The sequence below is a fragment of the Bos taurus genome, chromosome 6, assembly GCF_002263795.3.
Source record: "Bos taurus isolate L1 Dominette 01449 registration number 42190680 breed Hereford chromosome 6, ARS-UCD2.0, whole genome shotgun sequence".
Lineage (NCBI taxonomy): Eukaryota > Metazoa > Chordata > Mammalia > Artiodactyla > Bovidae > Bos > Bos taurus.
In genome coordinates, this window is record NC_037333.1 from 65,783,633 (window position 1) to 65,801,523 (window position 17,891).

The window sequence follows — 17,891 nt, forward strand, 5'->3', positions numbered from 1 at the left end:
CCATCCCCGGGGTTGGGAATATCCCCTGGAGAAGAGAATAGCAACCCACTCCAGTATTCTTGCTTGGAGAATCCCGTGGACAGAGGAGCCTGATGGGCTACAGTCCTTAGGGTGGCAAAGAGTCAGACAAGACTGAAGCAACTGAGCAAGCACACACACACCGCTCATGTCTGTTCTCAGGCCAAATGAGTATCTCCATCCACATGTTCTACATAAACTGCTTTTGACGACTGATAGACAAGTCATAATTTGCTAGAAAAATCCAGATAATGGAAACTGATAACCTTTGTAAGGCAAATAACGCTGTTCACTCAGAAGGTATTTACAGTTTAGAGCACATCTTTTCCTTTTAAATGCACCCATTTTTAGTTATTATTTAATAAATACACTCCTTCAAAATAGTTCTATAAATACAATGTCCAGAGGTAGATATTTGTGAACATAAATCTCTAAGTACAACTTCTCTTTACGGCCTTCCCCATGACTTTATCTTCAAACATTAAAATTCAATTAATGGATTTATCCTATATTGGTACAAATGATTCTGCATGCTCTAGTACTTCTAACCTGTTGGTTGCCTTATACTTGGAGGTGCAACTCACAGCATATTCAAATGTAACCTCATAGCAGGCCTGCAGAATGCTGAGTCTCTGGGCATCCACAGTACCACATACTATCCGGTTCTTAACAAAAAGGCTTTTAGCTGAAGATAATGATGATGATGATGATGGTAAAATTCCTTTTTTTTTTTTTTTTTGGTTTCCTTTCTTTTACAGGATTATACTCTCACCATGTATTTCCAGCAGTCTTGGAAAGACAAAAGGCTTTCTTATTCTGGAATCCCACTAAACCTCACACTAGACAACAGGGTGGCTGATCAACTCTGGGTACCAGACACCTACTTTCTGAATGACAAGAAATCCTTTGTGCATGGGGTTACAGTGAAAAATCGCATGATCCGCCTGCATCCTGATGGAACAGTTCTCTACGGACTCCGGTAAAGAGCTTTGTGTTTCATATTTTATTGCTGTTGTGCGTGTTGTTGTTGAACTTTTACTTTTGGAAATGGGCAGAAGGGAGAAAGGCAAGTAGGTAAATATGTAGACTCTCTAATCTTGATAATAAAATTATATTAAAGTTCAGAAAAATCTCTTTAGAACTATTTGAGCTAAAGCTAGACAACTTTGTCCATCAAAGGTAAATGATTTGTTCTTATCTTTAAATAATAAACATAGTAATAGGAATATGTTTTTGTTAGACAGATTTCACATCTAGTTTACTCTTGGTTACATCTTTTTTAGGCAATTGCTTGATTATCTCAGGTCTACCCAGACTCAATGTTTTCTGGGTATTCTGTGTAGCTACTTGATTATGAAATTATTATGAATTTAGAAACAATATTCTGAAGAAATTGGAAAATATTTTGTTGGTGACTCTGAGAAGATTCAGTGGTTTCATTCCCTTAAATTTATGTGTTTTCACTTTTTTTTCATATATATGATCCACTTTAAGTTAATTGTTCTGTTTCTTATGAGGTAGGGGTTGAAGTTCATTTCTTTTCCATATGGCTATCCAGTTATTCTAGCCCTATTTATTGAAAAGTCCTTGCTTTTCGCATTATATTGTGTTGGTACCTTTTGAGGATGAGTGGGGTCTATATTTAGGTCCTATTCTGTTCCTTTGTTCTCTATGTCCATCCTTAGACAGTATCACACTATTTAATTACCATATCACACTATTTAATTACCATATCTATAAGGTAAGTCATGAAGTCACATAAGTCTTTCAATTTTATACTGACTGTTTAAGATTGTTTTGGAAATGCTAATACCTTTGCATCTCACTATATAACTTCTAGGATCAACTTCTCGATTTCTACCCAAAAAAGTCTGTTGGAATTATAATTGAGATTGTATTGAATCTCTACATCAGTGCAGAGAGAACTGACAATTTAAAGTTATGAAGCTTTTTAATCCATGAATATATCTTTATTTATTTATCTTTATTTTTCTCAGCAATATTTTTCATCACACTGTGTTTGTTTATGTTTTTAAGAATCAAGTATAAAAGAGGTCTTGTACACTGATAGAGGTCTATTACTAACCTTCAGGTAATTAAAAGTTTACTAAAACTTTTAGGCTACAATTCAAATCAGCTTCTAGTTTTACCAGAAAATACCTGAATTGTAACATATTGTTGGAGGATATGAAGCGTGGTGGTTCTTTAACCTTTGTTGTCACCTTTGTGATCCCTTTGAGAAGCTGATGGACTTCTCCTATTGTTTTAGAGTGGTCATAAGCCCCCTGAAATCCTTTTATATAGTATCAATGCCAAGCTAAAACTGTACTTAAGGGCCAAAAGTCTACAATTAATGTGTATCTGATATCTGAAAACATATGCAAGTGAAAAGAATGCATCTGTGATAGTCTTCCTGTGCACAGTGACATAGTATCAATTGATCTTGGCAAAATGATCTTTGGAATTTTCCCACCCTTTCAGTACTCAAGGAACTGTCAACTCCAGTTAAAAATCTCTGACCTAAAGTCCTCTCAGAAAAAATGATGAAATAAGTTAACAGGTGTCTTGAGTATATTGATATTACTACAGATACAATCTACTAATGCAAGAGCACAGTGGTAGTCATTAGTGATGGTCATAACACTGGACTGGAAGAAGCACAAGCTGGAATCAAGATTGCTGGGAGAAATATCAATAACCTCAGATATGTAGATGACACCACCCTTATGGCAGAAAGTGAAGAGGAACTCAAAAGCCTCTTGATGAAAGTGAAAATGGAGAGTGAAAAAGTTGGCTTAAAGCTCAACATTCAGAAAACGAAGATCATGGTATCTGGTCCCATCACTTCATGGGAAATAGACGGGGAAACAATGGAAACAGTGTCAGACTTTATTTTTCTGGGCTCCAAAATCACTGCAGATGGTGACTGCAGCCATGAAATTAAAAGACGCTTACTCCTTGGAAGGAAAGTTATGACCAACCTAGATAGCCTATTCAAAAGCAGAGACATTACTTTGCCAACAAAGGTCCATCTAGTCAAGGCTATGGTTTTTCAAGTGGCCATGCATGGATGTGAGAGTTGGACTGTGAAGAAGGCTGAGCGCCAAAGAATTGATGCTTTTGAACTGTGGTGTTGGAGAAGACTCTTGAGAGTCTGTTGGACTGCAAGGAGATCCAAGCAGTCCATTCTGAAGGAGATCAGCCCTGGGATTTCTTTGGAAGGAATGATGCTAAATGTGAAACTCCAGTACTTTGGCCACCTCATGCGAAGAGTTGACTCACTGGAAAAGACTCTGATGCTGGAAGGGATTGGGGGCAGGAGGAGATGGGGACGACAGAGGATGAGATGGCTGGATGGCATCACTGACTCGATGGACATGAGTCTCAGTGAACTCCGGGAGTTGGTGATGGACAGGGAGGCCTGGCGTGCTGCTATTCATCGGGTCGAAAAGAGTCAGACACGACTGAGTGACTGATCTGATCTGATCTGATGTAGCTTCCATTCTATATAACTAAGATACAAAGTGATGAATTATCCTCATAAAGTTTTCTGGGAGAATAATTATATAGCCCATGACCCAACTTAGTAGGCTGATGGGCCCCAATGTGTATGTTCACTGTATGTGATTTTTCAACCATATATAAAAAGTTTGTTTTTTTTAAAAGCAACTAGATTTTTTGCAAGTAAGAATGTGTGTGGCAATTTCAAATTTTTTTCTAAATTATTGTCAGTTTCTACCAATGGCAATGCTGCAAAAGAAGAAAAATAGTTGAGAACCATGAAGTTGAACATTTGAACCTCATTTTAAATTAAGAAAACTGAGGCCCAAAAGGGGAAAGGGCCTGATCTAAGGGACAACAAATGATAGAATTAGGATTAAAGTCCAGATCTTGATTCCCATAAGAATGATGTGCTTTTCTCATCCCACTGTCTTTCAGATACACTTAAAGTCAATACCTTCTTCCAAGTTGCATAGCATTGCTTTCTCCTCTTTGGAGCCAACCCATGACTTTGTAGCCAGGAGCCTGGCAACAGATCTCTCAAAGAAAACACAAATCCTTCATCTATTATTTGATCTCTGATCTCTTTCTGGCATCAGTTTTCTCCGTAAAAGCCTCACATTAGTTCTAATATATTCCCCCTCCTCTGTCTTTCTATCTCTTCCCTCACAGATTAGGTTTTCTTTTCCCTAGAGGTTATAAATGTCCTGGAGAAACCATAGGTATAACAAAGAAAGCATGGCAATCTGGAGTCAGAGGATCAAAGTTGGGTTCATTCTCTGACTGCTTGACCTTAAGTTATAAACTGAGCCTTATTTAGTTTTATCAGGTGCAACAAGGGGCTAATAACATCTGATTCATTATTGGGAAGTTTTTATGAAATAATGAATATGTTGCTGATGTTAAGTCACTTCAGTCATGTCTGACTCTGTGCAACCCCATAGACGGCTGCCCACCAGGCTTCCCGTCCCTGGGATTCTCCAGGCAAGAATACTGGAGTGGTTTGCCATTTCCTTCTCCAATGCATGAAAGTGAAAGTGAAGTCGCTCAGTCGTGTCCGACTCTTAGCGACCCCATGGACTGCAGTCTACCAGGCTCCTCCGCCGTGGGATTTTCCAGGCAAGAGTACTGGAGTGGGTTGTTAATACATGTAAATACTAAGCTATATTTCTTTAAAGTTATTGTGCCTGATATAGCCTTACTATGTTATAAGCCTTAGTGGAAAAGCTGTACAGTAAGGGTGTTTCTCTAACTCCTACATGTGTCAGTGACAGAGATACAATTGTTTAATTAAGAAAGCATTCACTGAGTGCCTAGTATGGACAATATACCTATTATTCTGTCCCTGGGATTAGTTATCCAGAAACTGGGTGGAAATTTGTCATTGTGGCAGAGTGGAGGCACCTGGGACTTTGAGTCAAAGACACATGTGGCCCGACTAGTTCGTACCCTTCAATAAGCTATTTCCTCTATGAGTTTCAGATTACTCAGCCTTAAAGAGACAGGGATTGGACAAAATCATTCCTAATTTCTCTCAAATCTCAATTTCATTGCTTCTATGATTCTATATCATGGCTTATTCATTTTCAATCCTCTGATATAACATTTCCTAGGCTTAGACAGGACAATCTTCACTTTTTTCTTTGTAGTTGCCTTTTCAGGAATAATTGCCATTGTCACTTCCTAAGCCCATGCACCAGAAAATCCTTGTAGTATAACATAGGTATTGACATAGTTATGACCATACCAATTCTAGACAAAGAATCAGGAGATTGAAACTTCTTGCCTTATCCATAAGTCCAGCTATAGTCATCATGAATTGAGATCATGTATCAATGGGGTTTTTTTAAGCAATTATGGTGTCAATGGGATTTTCTGAATGTACCTGAAAGGCCCTTTAATCAGGAATTCCAAAGTCATAAGACCGTGTCATTAAATGGATTCCACATTTTGCTATATTCAAACTCAATGTGAGATGCTATAACTTAGTTATGTAAAGACCCAAGAATAGAGTCTGTTTGCTATTTTTGTGAACTATGTCAAATCATATTTTACACACCAGAGATGGCACACGGTTCTGTAAAACCTCTAAAATAAGAGAGTGGTGTCTGAAGAGGTCTGCTGCTACTGTGCAACAGGCATTCAGCACAGAGAAAAAACTACTTTCTGTTGTGCTTCTTAAGCTCAGATTTCCTTGCTGCAACAACATATGTCATACCAAAAAATAACCCTGCAATCATTATTACTTCCTCTTCCACTTTTCCAGGAATCCGTATAAAGGATGGAAGTCTGTGATGTGCTGTAAGATATGGCAGGCAATGGGATTTGTCCATGAGCCCTGAGCTCTCCACCCTGCTCCTCTCAAGGCATATAATGTCACTTCTTTTCTTACTCAAAGTGAAGACAAAATATCAGCTGCCTCAATGTCACACATCAAATCCTTAATTCTGTCTGTCCTCCCTTTCTTTCATTTAACTCTGAGGAAGTTTCTCTCTCCTTTCTAAGGCTTATCTCTCCACATCCGCATTTAATCTTATTGTTGGATGCTCTTCAGATTTTGCTCTCTTCTTTATTAAATCTTCCCCTGCTGGCACCTTCACTTTTCTTTTGTCTTCAAGCACGATTCCTCGAATAGCTTTGGTTTCCTCTATTTCTTCACCATCCATCTATTCTGTAGTCTCCAAAGGCATGGCTCCCACCTGTGTTCCATTTCCAAAACAGCTCTGTCAAAAATTACCAGAACTATTGCTGGTTCTCAGTCTATAGTCTTGACCTCTCTGGATGATTTTAGGAGTATTAAATTGATTGACCTTGACTTCAGAATTTCCAAGCGCAATTTTTTCATTATTCTTGTTCTTGTGTCTTTTTGCTGTTCTATCAATGTTTTTTGTCTCTGGTTGTGAATTAGATGGGTTCCTTGAATTTTGAGCAACTCGTTGAATTTAACAGCTTAAATACCTATATTATGAAATCATTGAGATTAGAAAAATGTTTTTAATTGTTTGCCAGGCGTCTGTATGTGGAGGGTTGCCCTAACAGTTATTACTGACATGACGCCTATTTTGCATTATCTGTTTTCCCTAAAATCAGCTCTTCCTCCTTACTCAACTACTAACAAAAGGTATCAGCCTCATAGTCAATAGACATAGACGTGTAGGCATCTTTGACTCTCGACCTCTTTTGTCCCAAGATACAATCTGATGCTTCCTCTCTATCTAGACCATTGCCATTTCCAAACCACCTCCATCACCTCAGTTAACAGCTCAACTCTCTGTTACTCCCTGGCCAATTTCCTATTTTAATTTTACTTGTTCTCATCATTTTCATCATATTCTTCCTACTGTGCATGTCAGATCATATCAATCCCACATTTAAAAAAAGATAAAAACAAACCAAAAATATCTCTGCAGTCCCCATAAAATTAAGTTTTCATTCTCCTGTCTGGAAGCTGAGACCCTGTGCTTCTTCATATGACCAAAATGTCTTTCAAACATTTCCTTTCTTTATGAAGCCTAAACTTTTATAAAACAACTATTTCTCTAAACACATCTAGTGCATTTCAAATTCAAGTAGATCATAAATTTTTTATAGATCATACTTATACTAAAACTATTAGTTCTTGACTTGAAATTCACATTTAACTGGGCATCCTGTATTTCATGTGGCAACCCTCCAGCCCTGCTGAAATGTCCTCTCTTCTTTATTCCCATTTAGCTTCCCCTACTCCACCACTTCTTCATCTCTCTTCTTTCCTTAGAAGCCTCTCTCAAACCCCATTTTTTTTCATGAGGACTTTTACAGTATTCTCAACCAGATAAAAACTTGTTCTCATCTGATACCTTACTTCACTTTAATCTCCTAAAGGCCCATGAGATTTATAACTCTCTTAGGATGTATTATCTTTCTGTGTCTTGTTTTCCTGTGATGCAAACAAGATTGTATATTTGTTGAAAATCCAAACTGTATTTCTTTCAGCTTTGTATCCTCTTTCTCAAACCAAATAAATGTTTGAAAAATTGAAATGAAAATTTGTAAGATGCAGTGACTTAACTCACGATAGTGGTCAGCTGCAACATTTCCTATGTCAAAATGATGGCTTTTAACCAAAGGGCCATTATCGCTATTAATGACCAGATGTGTTCTGCCTCTTGTCCAAACATGATCCAGCTGGCTGAAAAGCAGATTGCCTCTGAGGCCTCGCCCTGTGGGTGCTTAAAGATTGTGTTTATCTTTCCTCAAAGATAGAAGGCATAGAACAGCCTAATTCTCAGAAGACATTTAGTGGTGTACTTAACTGCCTTAAAATGCTCTTTGCCTCCCTCTCCTAACCCTTGCCTTGGCTTTTCTTTGAGACTTTCGCAATGTTATTTTCCTGCATCTCCTATCAAAGGTGACCTTTCAAGGGCTACATGAGAATGAGGAATGGAAGGGGTAGCTTAAAGTCTTCCAGCTCCATGTGGGCTCACACTGAGACTCCATATGTTGCAGAGTGTGGATGTAGGCTTGTGTGCACCCGCCGTAAGCACATACAGAGTAGGATGTGCGTGTCACATCATTCTAACTAATACTGATAACAACTGTGTCAGGAATTCAAAGAATATCCAAGTATATAAATAATTGAAGTTATCCTATACATCAAGCACTGTGCTAAGTGCCCTACCTATATTGTCATATTTAATTTTTACCATAACACTATGAACTTTGTACTATTATTATTTTAACTTTACAGATATCAACAGTAGAAGAGTGAACCTAATTTTTCCTGTCTCATAATTTGTTATTAACTTTTTAAAAGCAGGCCCAAACATGTACACACCTTGCATGTGGCTGGTAAATTTATCTAAATTTTCTTTTGCTCTGCTGCTAAGTCACTTCAGTCGTGTCCGACTCTGTGTGACCCCATAGATGGCAGCCCACCAGGCTCCCCCGTCCCTGGGATTCTCCAGGCAAGAACACTGGAGTGGTTGCCATTTCCTTCTCCAATGCATGAAAGTGAAAAGTGAAAGTGAAGTCGCTCAAGTCGTGCCCGACCCTCAGTGATCCCATGGACTGCAGCTTACCAGGCTCTTCCATCCATGGGATTTTCCAAGTAGGAGTACTGGAGTGGGGTGCCATTGCCTTCTCCTTTCTTTTGCTCTAAATGTTTCCTATTCCTTTATTTTCTCCCTAGAAAGTTTTTTTTCTTGAAGATCTGTGCTGTTTTTTGTGATTGTTTCCACTTGTACATGTGTTCTTTTATGCCCCATATATGAGGCTTAATCAGATCCAGATTAATTATTTTGTTGTGCTTTGGTGAGACTGCTTCATAAGCCAGGCATAATATGTACTTTTATCAGAAGACACAAAATGCTTGCCTATCTCTGTTTTTATGATGTGAATGAACTTTGATATGCTGATTTAGGCAATGACAACCTGAAGTACCCATTATCAAACTTCTCTTAATTTTATATAGCAGCATTTGTTTGCTAGGGCTGCTGTAACGAAATGAGTGACTTAGAAATTTGTCGTCTCAAAGTTTTGGAGTCAGAAGTGTTGTTTCCTATCAAGGGCTGTGAGAGATGGATCTACTCCAGGTCCCTCTCCTTGGCATACAGATAACTGACTTCCGCCTGTGTCACTTCCTTCTGGTGCCACCGTGTCCCTTTTTATATAAGGACCCCAGTCATATTGGATTACGGCTTACCCTAGTGATCTACTTTAATTTGACTACTTCTGTAAAGACCTTATCTCCAAATAAGGTCACATTCTGAGGTACTGGGGATTAGGGCTTCAACATACGAAATTAGGGGGACACGATGCAGCCCATAACAGTAACAGTTTTAGCAGCCACTGATCGTCTTTGCCCAAACCTATTTAGAGCTTACATAATGACAATATTCTACCACTCTTTCCTTATTTATTAACTAGATTATTCTCTAAAGAACTTCCTCTCACCAACTGTTTGACTGTCGGGAGGTCAAGTTGGTTCAGTGAAGGTAAGATCAGTGCTTGATGGTTCCCTTTATTTAGCAGTTTTCAAAACAAGTTGTTTCTCTAGAACTCCCCACACATGACCACTAGGTGTGGCGTTTTGTTGTTTGTGTGTTTATCATTATGAAGTCACTGGTAATAACAAGTATGTCTGTATCAGTCCACTGCAGCTATTGTTCTTTTTGATCCTGTTTGTCTTACCTTCAGCCAGCAGCAGCCGCTTTGAGTTGGCACCTGCATTCTTTCAGCATGACCTCAATAGTCATTGATAGCTTCCTTGCCTTCTGTCACATCAGCTTGTATTGATAATTCTGTGTCCCAAAAGAGGATAAAATACATCATGAGTTCATATTGATGTTTCTAATTCAAATTTAGAATTTCAGGCCTTCTGTTCAGCTTCTTTGATTTTATTTTTTGTTTCTTTTCTCTTCATTGAACATCTTGATTCTTAACATAATAACATGATTATTTACTTTGTCCTGCTATTTGTAATTATATCTATATATGTATGAAAGTGAAAGTTGCTCACTTATGTCGGACTCTTCGCAACCTCATAGACTGTAGCCCACCAGGCTCTTCTGTCCATGGAATTCTCAAGACAAGAATACTGGAGTGGGTAGTCATTCCCTTCACCAGAGGGTCTTCCCAACCCAGGTCTCCTGCATCTCTATTTAGCATAGCTATTTACCATCTGTGAATAGCTAATAGTATGTATAGTAGCTTTTAAACAGAAATATTAATTGTTACTGTCCTGTATTTAGCATTTTTTTCCTGAAGATCATTTCTAGGAAGACAGTTGTCCATAGAAGATGCTTTTGTTGCTTACCATCGTAGAAATGGAAATAATTAGAAGGGGCACACAGCATAAATGGGAATAGTTCTGCCAAGTGTGTGCACTTTATGAAATGTACACAGCTTTGTCAGGTTCTCTTAAACATATCAATGACTCCAAACTCCAAAGAGATGCTTCCTAAACTTCAGGTTTCAGAAATGAATCAAATGTTTACCCAAAACTTGTGGCCTGATGTGGATTTTGAGAACTCCATTGCTGTATTTGCTTACTGGCTCTACTCTGAATCGATTTTTGTGATGTTCTTGACACTCCCTGACCATGAGCTGTGCATGAGAGTAAAATCAATGGCTAAACTTAATGAATATAAAAGAAAACAGGGTTTTCGACTATTCCTTGAGGGATCATCTCTTCCTGCCTTGTTTTTCATAATAAAGCCAAGTGAAAATTAGAAGCAATTATCTTGATAATATAGATTAAAAAACAACAATTCACTACTACTGATTTTTAAAGCAGTTTGGCGGTCCTAAATGTTTCATATTAACTTTCTATATTGATTGTACACCCTGAAAAAAGAATCTCTTTCTTATAGACTTTCCGTGTAGAAACAGTTATGATTACATTCTAGACTCCTGGGTAGATCATACAGGGATGACTGTGAGATAGGCTGGGAAAAAATATTGTTGAGTCCACTCCAGGGAATGAATATGTGGGCTGATGCAGTGTTTGCAGAGGAGGACTGGTTGATATTGACAAATGCGTTCTGTTAAGAGAAAGAAATGAGTTACTTCAAATGGAAAAGAGAAAAAGCAGGGCATGCATAAAGAACAGGTAGCTCACTTTATTAGAAGGAATGCCTGCAGACTCTGTAATTCCCACTGAGGAAGACAGTATTGTTATTCCCCTAACAATGTGGTTGACTTATATTTTAGAATTTCATCAGTGGAGTACAGAGAAAGCTACTTAAAATGTTCTCCAGTGCATAGGCTCTTATTTTTGCCTCTCAAAGTTTTTATTTTTAATACTCTTTATTCACTTATATATGAAAAATTTTATGATTTAACGATTTTTGTTAGGGTCTCCTTTTTAATAAATATGGTATTATGACTGATTCAAATACTAAATGAGCAATTTAAATAATTATACACTACTGATACTATTTTTTGGTCCTGTGACCTGTAGACATGCCATTATGATTAAACCTCCATCATTAAATTGGTGTAAAAGATTAAGTAAAAACAGTGACCATAAATTATCTAAAAAAGAACTACATCTCCTCAAATTCTTAATCTTGATTGAGTCAAGATTAATGTGGAATAATGTTAAATGTATATGCTCAAGAAAGAAGAAAAAATGAAAGAAAGAGTGAAGGAAAGGAGAAGGAAGAAAGGAAAGACGATAAGAAGGGTAGGTGGGAGGGTGGAAAGGGAGACAAAAAAGGCAAGTAAAACCCAATATCTTAGAAATATGTCATGAACTTTAGATCTTTGCTATAATGTTACCAATGACACCAAGAATGGTGGAATATTAGACTTTGACAATCCCGCTTCATTTACTTTGGAATTTTCTACCTGGCTTCTTCTATTCTCTTCTCTTAATTCTATCCTGCAGCCCACTAGCAGATTTTTTTTTTTAAATAAAGCACCATTGTGTAACACCTCTCTCCTGCTCAGGAACTTATTGACTCCCAGTTACCCACCATGCCAAAGCTTCTTTCCAGATATTTGTGACACTTTACAATTAGATTACCCTTGCCACACAGCCTCATTTAAGATCTTGCCCAAGCATGAAGCTTTACACTACAGTATGCGTTTCATTTCACTTTCCCTAATTATTAGACTGATTCTTATTTCCTAGCCTCTGGTCAGTTGTTCCCCTTCTTTTTAACTCAACAATGAAAAGTATTTCCCTTTATTTTTAACTGTATATTGCTCATAGTCCAAGACCCAATTGAGAGATCACTTTTTTTCATAAAATCTCTACTTTAACCCTCACAGGTCTCCTTCTCCATAGTTATACAGATCTTGGAACCTCTTTTGATATAGCAATTATGAAATGTCCTCTCCAATTATTAACACATTGTTTCACATGTGTTAATCTCATCTCCTCCCAAGCTGTGCAATATTTTTTTAAATAGTCCATTTTTTTATATTTCTTTCCCCACAGTGCATACAACAGTTAGCATGAACTGAGGTGTCTCAGTGGTAAAGAATCTGACTGCCAATGCAGGAGACACAGGTTTGATCCCTGGATCAGGAAGACTTCTTGGAGAAGGAAATGGCAATCTACTCCAGTATTCTTGCCTGGGAAATCCCATGGACAGAAGAGCCTGGCGGGCTACAGTCCATGGGGTCGCAAAAGAGTTGGACACGAATTAAACGACATCAGAGCAAATGGTACACTTACCATTTTACTTATTTATTTTTAAACCTCAATCTAGCTCTTAACGCTATATCTCCCTAACTATGGTTTTGTGTAGTCAGGTTTGCTAACTTGTAAGGAGAAAGCTTACCCTTATATGAAAATAGGAACAGTATGAAAATGAAATCTTTACATGAAAAAGATTAGTTTTAATGCTTAAGATTCTGCTGTACCTCATGTGCAGAGGGCATCTGGCTAAGAGTGAGTGTAAAGCATGTTGAGATATGAGGAATATATACAATATTATGGGTGATATTTATTCTCTTATTGCCAACCGATAAGTAAGTGCATGGATGTTTTCTCTCCAGAATATTTCTTTTAGAAAGCTATATGTTTAGTCCATTCTAAGAAAATATTCAAAGTATTTTCACAACTTCTCTGTAGGAATTTAATTTGAACCCTTGTCTAAATTTAAAGTAGTAGCAAATCATGACCTTGAAGGTGATTATTAGAAATAAATAAGAGTGGGAATAAGTGAAAGTGGGGCTCCCCTTGTGGCTTAGCTGGTAAAGAATCCACCTGCAATGAGGGAAACCTGTGTTCCATCCCTGGGATGGGAAGATGCCCTGGAGAAGGGAAAGGCTAAAAGTAGTAGCAAATCATTACCTTGAAGGTGATTATTAGAAATAAATAAGAATAGGAAATAAATTTGTAAACAATATTGTTGGTCAAAGCTGGGTGATACACACATAACTAATTTTTGTTGTATTTCATTAAATAGCTATAAGTAGCTATATTCCATGGAGAAGGAAATGGCAACCCACTTCAGTACTCTTGCCTGGAAAATCCCATGGATGGAGGAGCCTGGTAGGCTGCAGTCCATGGGGTTGCTAAGAGTCGCACACGATTGAATGACTTCACTTTCACTTTTCACTTTCATGCATTGGAGAAGGAAATGGCACTCCAGTGTTCTTGCCTGGAGAATCCCAGGGACGGGGGAGCCTGGTGGGGTCTCTGGGGTCGCGCAGAGTTGGACACGGCTGAAGCGACTTTGCAGCAGCAGCTATATTCCAAATGAGAATTTAAAAGTGTTTTTAGCTAAGGAAGTACACAAGTCAAATAATATTGTATTTCATCAATGGGATCAATTTTTTTGAACTTTTAATTTTATATTGCAGTGGTAAGGGACACACCTGCCAGTCCAGGAGACATAGGAGACTTGGGTTTGGTACCTGGGTCGGGAAGATCCTCTGGAGGATAGCATGGCAACCCACTCCAATATTCTTGCCTAGAGAATCCCATGGACAGAAGAGCCTGGTGGGCTATGGTCAATAAGTTTGCAAAGAGTTGGACATGACTGAAGCGACTTATGTGTACACACATAGCTGATTAACAATGTTATGCCAATTTCAAGTGGACATCAAAGGAACTCAGCCATATATGTACATGTAGTCATTCACTCCCAAACTCTTCTCCTATCCAGGCTGCCAGATAACACTGAATAGAGTTCCCTGTGCTACACACTAGGACCTTGTTGGTCATCCATTTTAAATATAGCAGTGTGAACATGTCAATCACAAACTCCCTAACTATCTCAATAGGATCAATTTAAGAGTCTAAACTTAACTGTATTTATTATACTCATTCTTTGCTTCCCCAGTAGCTCAGGTGGTAAAGAATCTGCCTGCAATGCAGGAGACCCTGGTTCAATTCCTGGGTCAGGAAGATCCACTGGAGAAGGGACTGGCTACCCACTCCAGTATTCCTGGGCTTCCTTGGTGGCTCAGCTGGTAAAGAATCTGCCTGCAATGCAGGAGACCGGGGTTCCATCCCTGGGTTGGGAAGATCCCCTGGAGAAGGGAAAAGCTACCCACTCCAGTATTCTGGCCTAGAGAATTCCATGGACTATACAGTCCATGGAGTTGCAGAGTCAGACAGGACTGAGGAGCTTTCACTTTCATACTCATTCTTTAGCTCACATGATGTAATATGACCAGAACCAGATAGAACTATTCAACTTCTATCTTACTTCTATCCAATCAGATAAGATAACTACTAGAAATAGCAACTATTCTAACAGAAATACAGGGTTCAGCACAAGGTCAGGTCTCATCTAGACTATTTTTTTCAGTCCTCAATAATTCATTTTGAGAACAACATTGTCAATCCAGAGAAACAGAATATGATGGCAAAGGCCTTGGTACTCTGTCAATATGCAGATAATGAGGTTTAAATATGCTTTGAAGATTATCACTCTTAGATCTTTTTATCTTTAAAGTTATAGATGAAATACTAATATAATCACTTGTGTTTAAAAATGCAAAAACACAGAAACTACAGTTTTAAATAATATTTGAAGAAAACAGGAGGAAAACGTAGAAGGTACTAGGGAGGAAACTCATTTCACCCACGCTGAAAATAAGCCTAGATAAGGAAGAAATATGATAACACACCTGAAGTATTTGAAAATCTGCTATTTCAAAGAAAGCTTAAATTTACCATGTATTGCTTCCAACAGAAGATCAATGGCCAACACGTGAAACTTTCAAGGAACACGTCAGTTCTATTTGCCTACCTTGTGAGCCTATGTGGAAAAAGTTCACTATATATTCAAAAATGGAATTAATGCCATGTTACTAGCATTTCTTCAGAAGTAGGTAGGCTAGTGGAAGGAAAAGACCTTGAGCTTTAGAACCAGAAGAACAAGCCTTACCATTTACTGATTGCATGCCTTAGGACCACTTACCCAACCTCTTTGAATCTCTCAACTTCCTCATTTATAAAATGTCTGTGGTGGTACATCTTTCAGATTTTTGTGAGAATGAATATGTAAGGTGATACAAACAGTGTTTTGTGTGTGTGTGTGTGTGTCTGTTTTGTTTTTCTCTTTCCCTTCTCTCACGCTAGCGTCTCCATTACTAAAAATGTTTAGACAGAGCTAAAATAGAGTATAAATACATGTCAAAGATACTACAGATGGGGTTCCACCCTGAATGTGAGATTGATTAAGTGGATTACTAGGTGTATCTTGACTCCACATTGTTATAGAACTAAGGGAAACATTATTCATAGAGATTAAAAGCATCGGTGCTGGAGACATGCAGTCCTTGGATAGAATCATGTACTTCTCCTCATTATTCAACCTTGGACATGTCAATCAACCTGTCTATGCTACAGTTTATCCAACCGAATTATAATATTTCTAATGTGGCATGATTGTTGATATAATTAAATGAGAAATGCATTTAAAATGCATAACAAAGGGCTTGTCATATAGTAAGCACTCAATGAAAGTGAAAGTGGCTCAGTCATGTCTGACTCTTTGCAACCCATGGACTGTAACCTGCCAGGCTCTTCTGTCGATGGAATTCTCCAGGCCAAAATACTGGAGAAGATAGCTGTTCCCCTCTTCAGGTCATCTTCCCAACCCAGGGATCAAATCCAGGTCTCCTGCATTGCATCTGACCCACCAGGGAAGTCCAAGAATACTGGAGTAGGTAGTCTATCCCTTCTCCAGAGATCTTCCCAACCCAGGAATCAAACCAGGGTCTTCTGCATTTCAGGTGGATTCTTTACCAGCTGAGCTACCAGGGAAGCCTGAAGCACTCAGTAAATGGTATCTATTCCTGTGCAGGTTCTTTACCACTAGCGCCACCTGGGAAGCCCATTCCTATCCTTAGGGACTGCTCCATGGGCTAAGAACCTATCTGTTTAAAGTCTTGTCCCATTTCCTCGGGAGGTACTGCTGCTTTTATGATTAAAGGGAAAACTCTTTCATGGCTCTAATAGAATCATTTGGATTAACTTTAGTGATATCTGGTCCTGGCCCTTTAGAATCTAGGTTTGTTCAAACTGGACAATGAAGAGGCATTTCATTCTTTTCTATGCTCAGAGTTTTTTGAGTCATTCGATTAGTGGAGCCAGAGAAGAATGAAGCCATTATCTTCGTGCAGGAAACTGTTATTGCTCATTATTTTCAGTATTATGTACTTTCCTCTTTTGTGTCGCAGGATAATTCTGTACCAAGGATACTGTATGTGCTGAAAATATAGAGTCACATTTATTCCCCCCATATAAAAAGGCAATGAGGGATGCCATTTTTAGAAAAAGATAATCTTTGAAGATCAGCCTCCTTTGTGTCTTTTATCTAGAAATACACATGCCAAATGAGATGCCAAAAGATTTGGTTTCTGCTAAGAAGCTTAAGAAAATTAGGCACTACGGTTGAAAGTATATAGCATTTATGGTTTAATACAGAGAAAATGTAGTGTAATGAGTTGCTTTGTTTCACACTCCACTTTCATGTTGAATTTCATCTCCAACTTTATTGCAAGAAATTTAAAATATTACTACTACTTCATGACTGTGAGAAAATAGACCATAGTCTTGTCGTTTGCCTTCTCTTAAATGGATGTTTTACTTGTTTTCAGTGTCTGAGGAGGAGACAATAGCAAAATAATTAGCCTATATGATATGCCTTAAAGAAAATGGACAACTAATGTTCAGTCAAGTAGGTGTGGTACTAACAGAGCCGTCTCTGGAATACCCCAGGGTCTGAAATGGTTCTGACCTTTAGGAGCTGCAAGAACAAATTTGGGAAGAGGTACCTAAATGCTCACCAGTCTGTGCACTGATTCAGTTCCCTAGTTGTCTTCCCTTTCCCTAGCTCTATTAAGGGAATCAAAAGTTGACACTGGGATCAAATAAGCCTAGACTCTGAATCATGGTGCATCTGCTAGGACTTTGGGATCCATCCACTAAGGGAAGATCATGAATTCAATTTCAAGTTTGGAATTTAAGGAGATCTCAATCCTCCTCTATAAGCCAGAGCCAGTGATGAACACCTGGAACACAGCAAAACATGTTCCCTCCCTGTTGTATATTCTGTATTTTCTTTCTATTCGAAATGTTGTAGAAGTGGAGTTAAAGCTCCTCATTGTTCTAGCAGCGCTTCAGGAACAAAATCATAGGTACCGGTGGTAGGAATGTGGCTCCCTCTGGAATTACAATAGAATACCACAACTGGTATGGCAAACGAAGTCGAAGGTAATTCTAATTAAGTTATCTGGGCCTCTGGGGGGACCATGCCCCCCCTGCTTATTGCTATGTGCCTACTTTTAAGAACTGGGAGGGCAGCATTCAGCAGAAATTACAAGCAAACCCTCAGCAGAAGACGCAGAAAGGTTTAACTGGGCCTTGCTGCAAGCTAGGTGATCAGCTTTTGGTAATATTCTCAAACTTTATGAATCTC

At 38.4% G+C, this 17,891-nt stretch overlaps 1 protein-coding gene across 1 annotated transcript in view; it reads left to right on the forward strand.

Annotated features, from left to right (window-relative positions):
* Positions 1–17,891, forward strand: part of GABRB1 (gamma-aminobutyric acid type A receptor subunit beta1) — a 453,062-nt gene that overhangs the window by 171,996 nt on the left and 263,175 nt on the right. Inside the window, exon 4 of the mRNA NM_174544.3 lies at positions 777–997. Within this exon, the coding sequence (NP_776969.1) occupies positions 777–997 (221 nt within the window). The remainder of the gene's footprint in view (positions 1–776; positions 998–17,891) is intronic.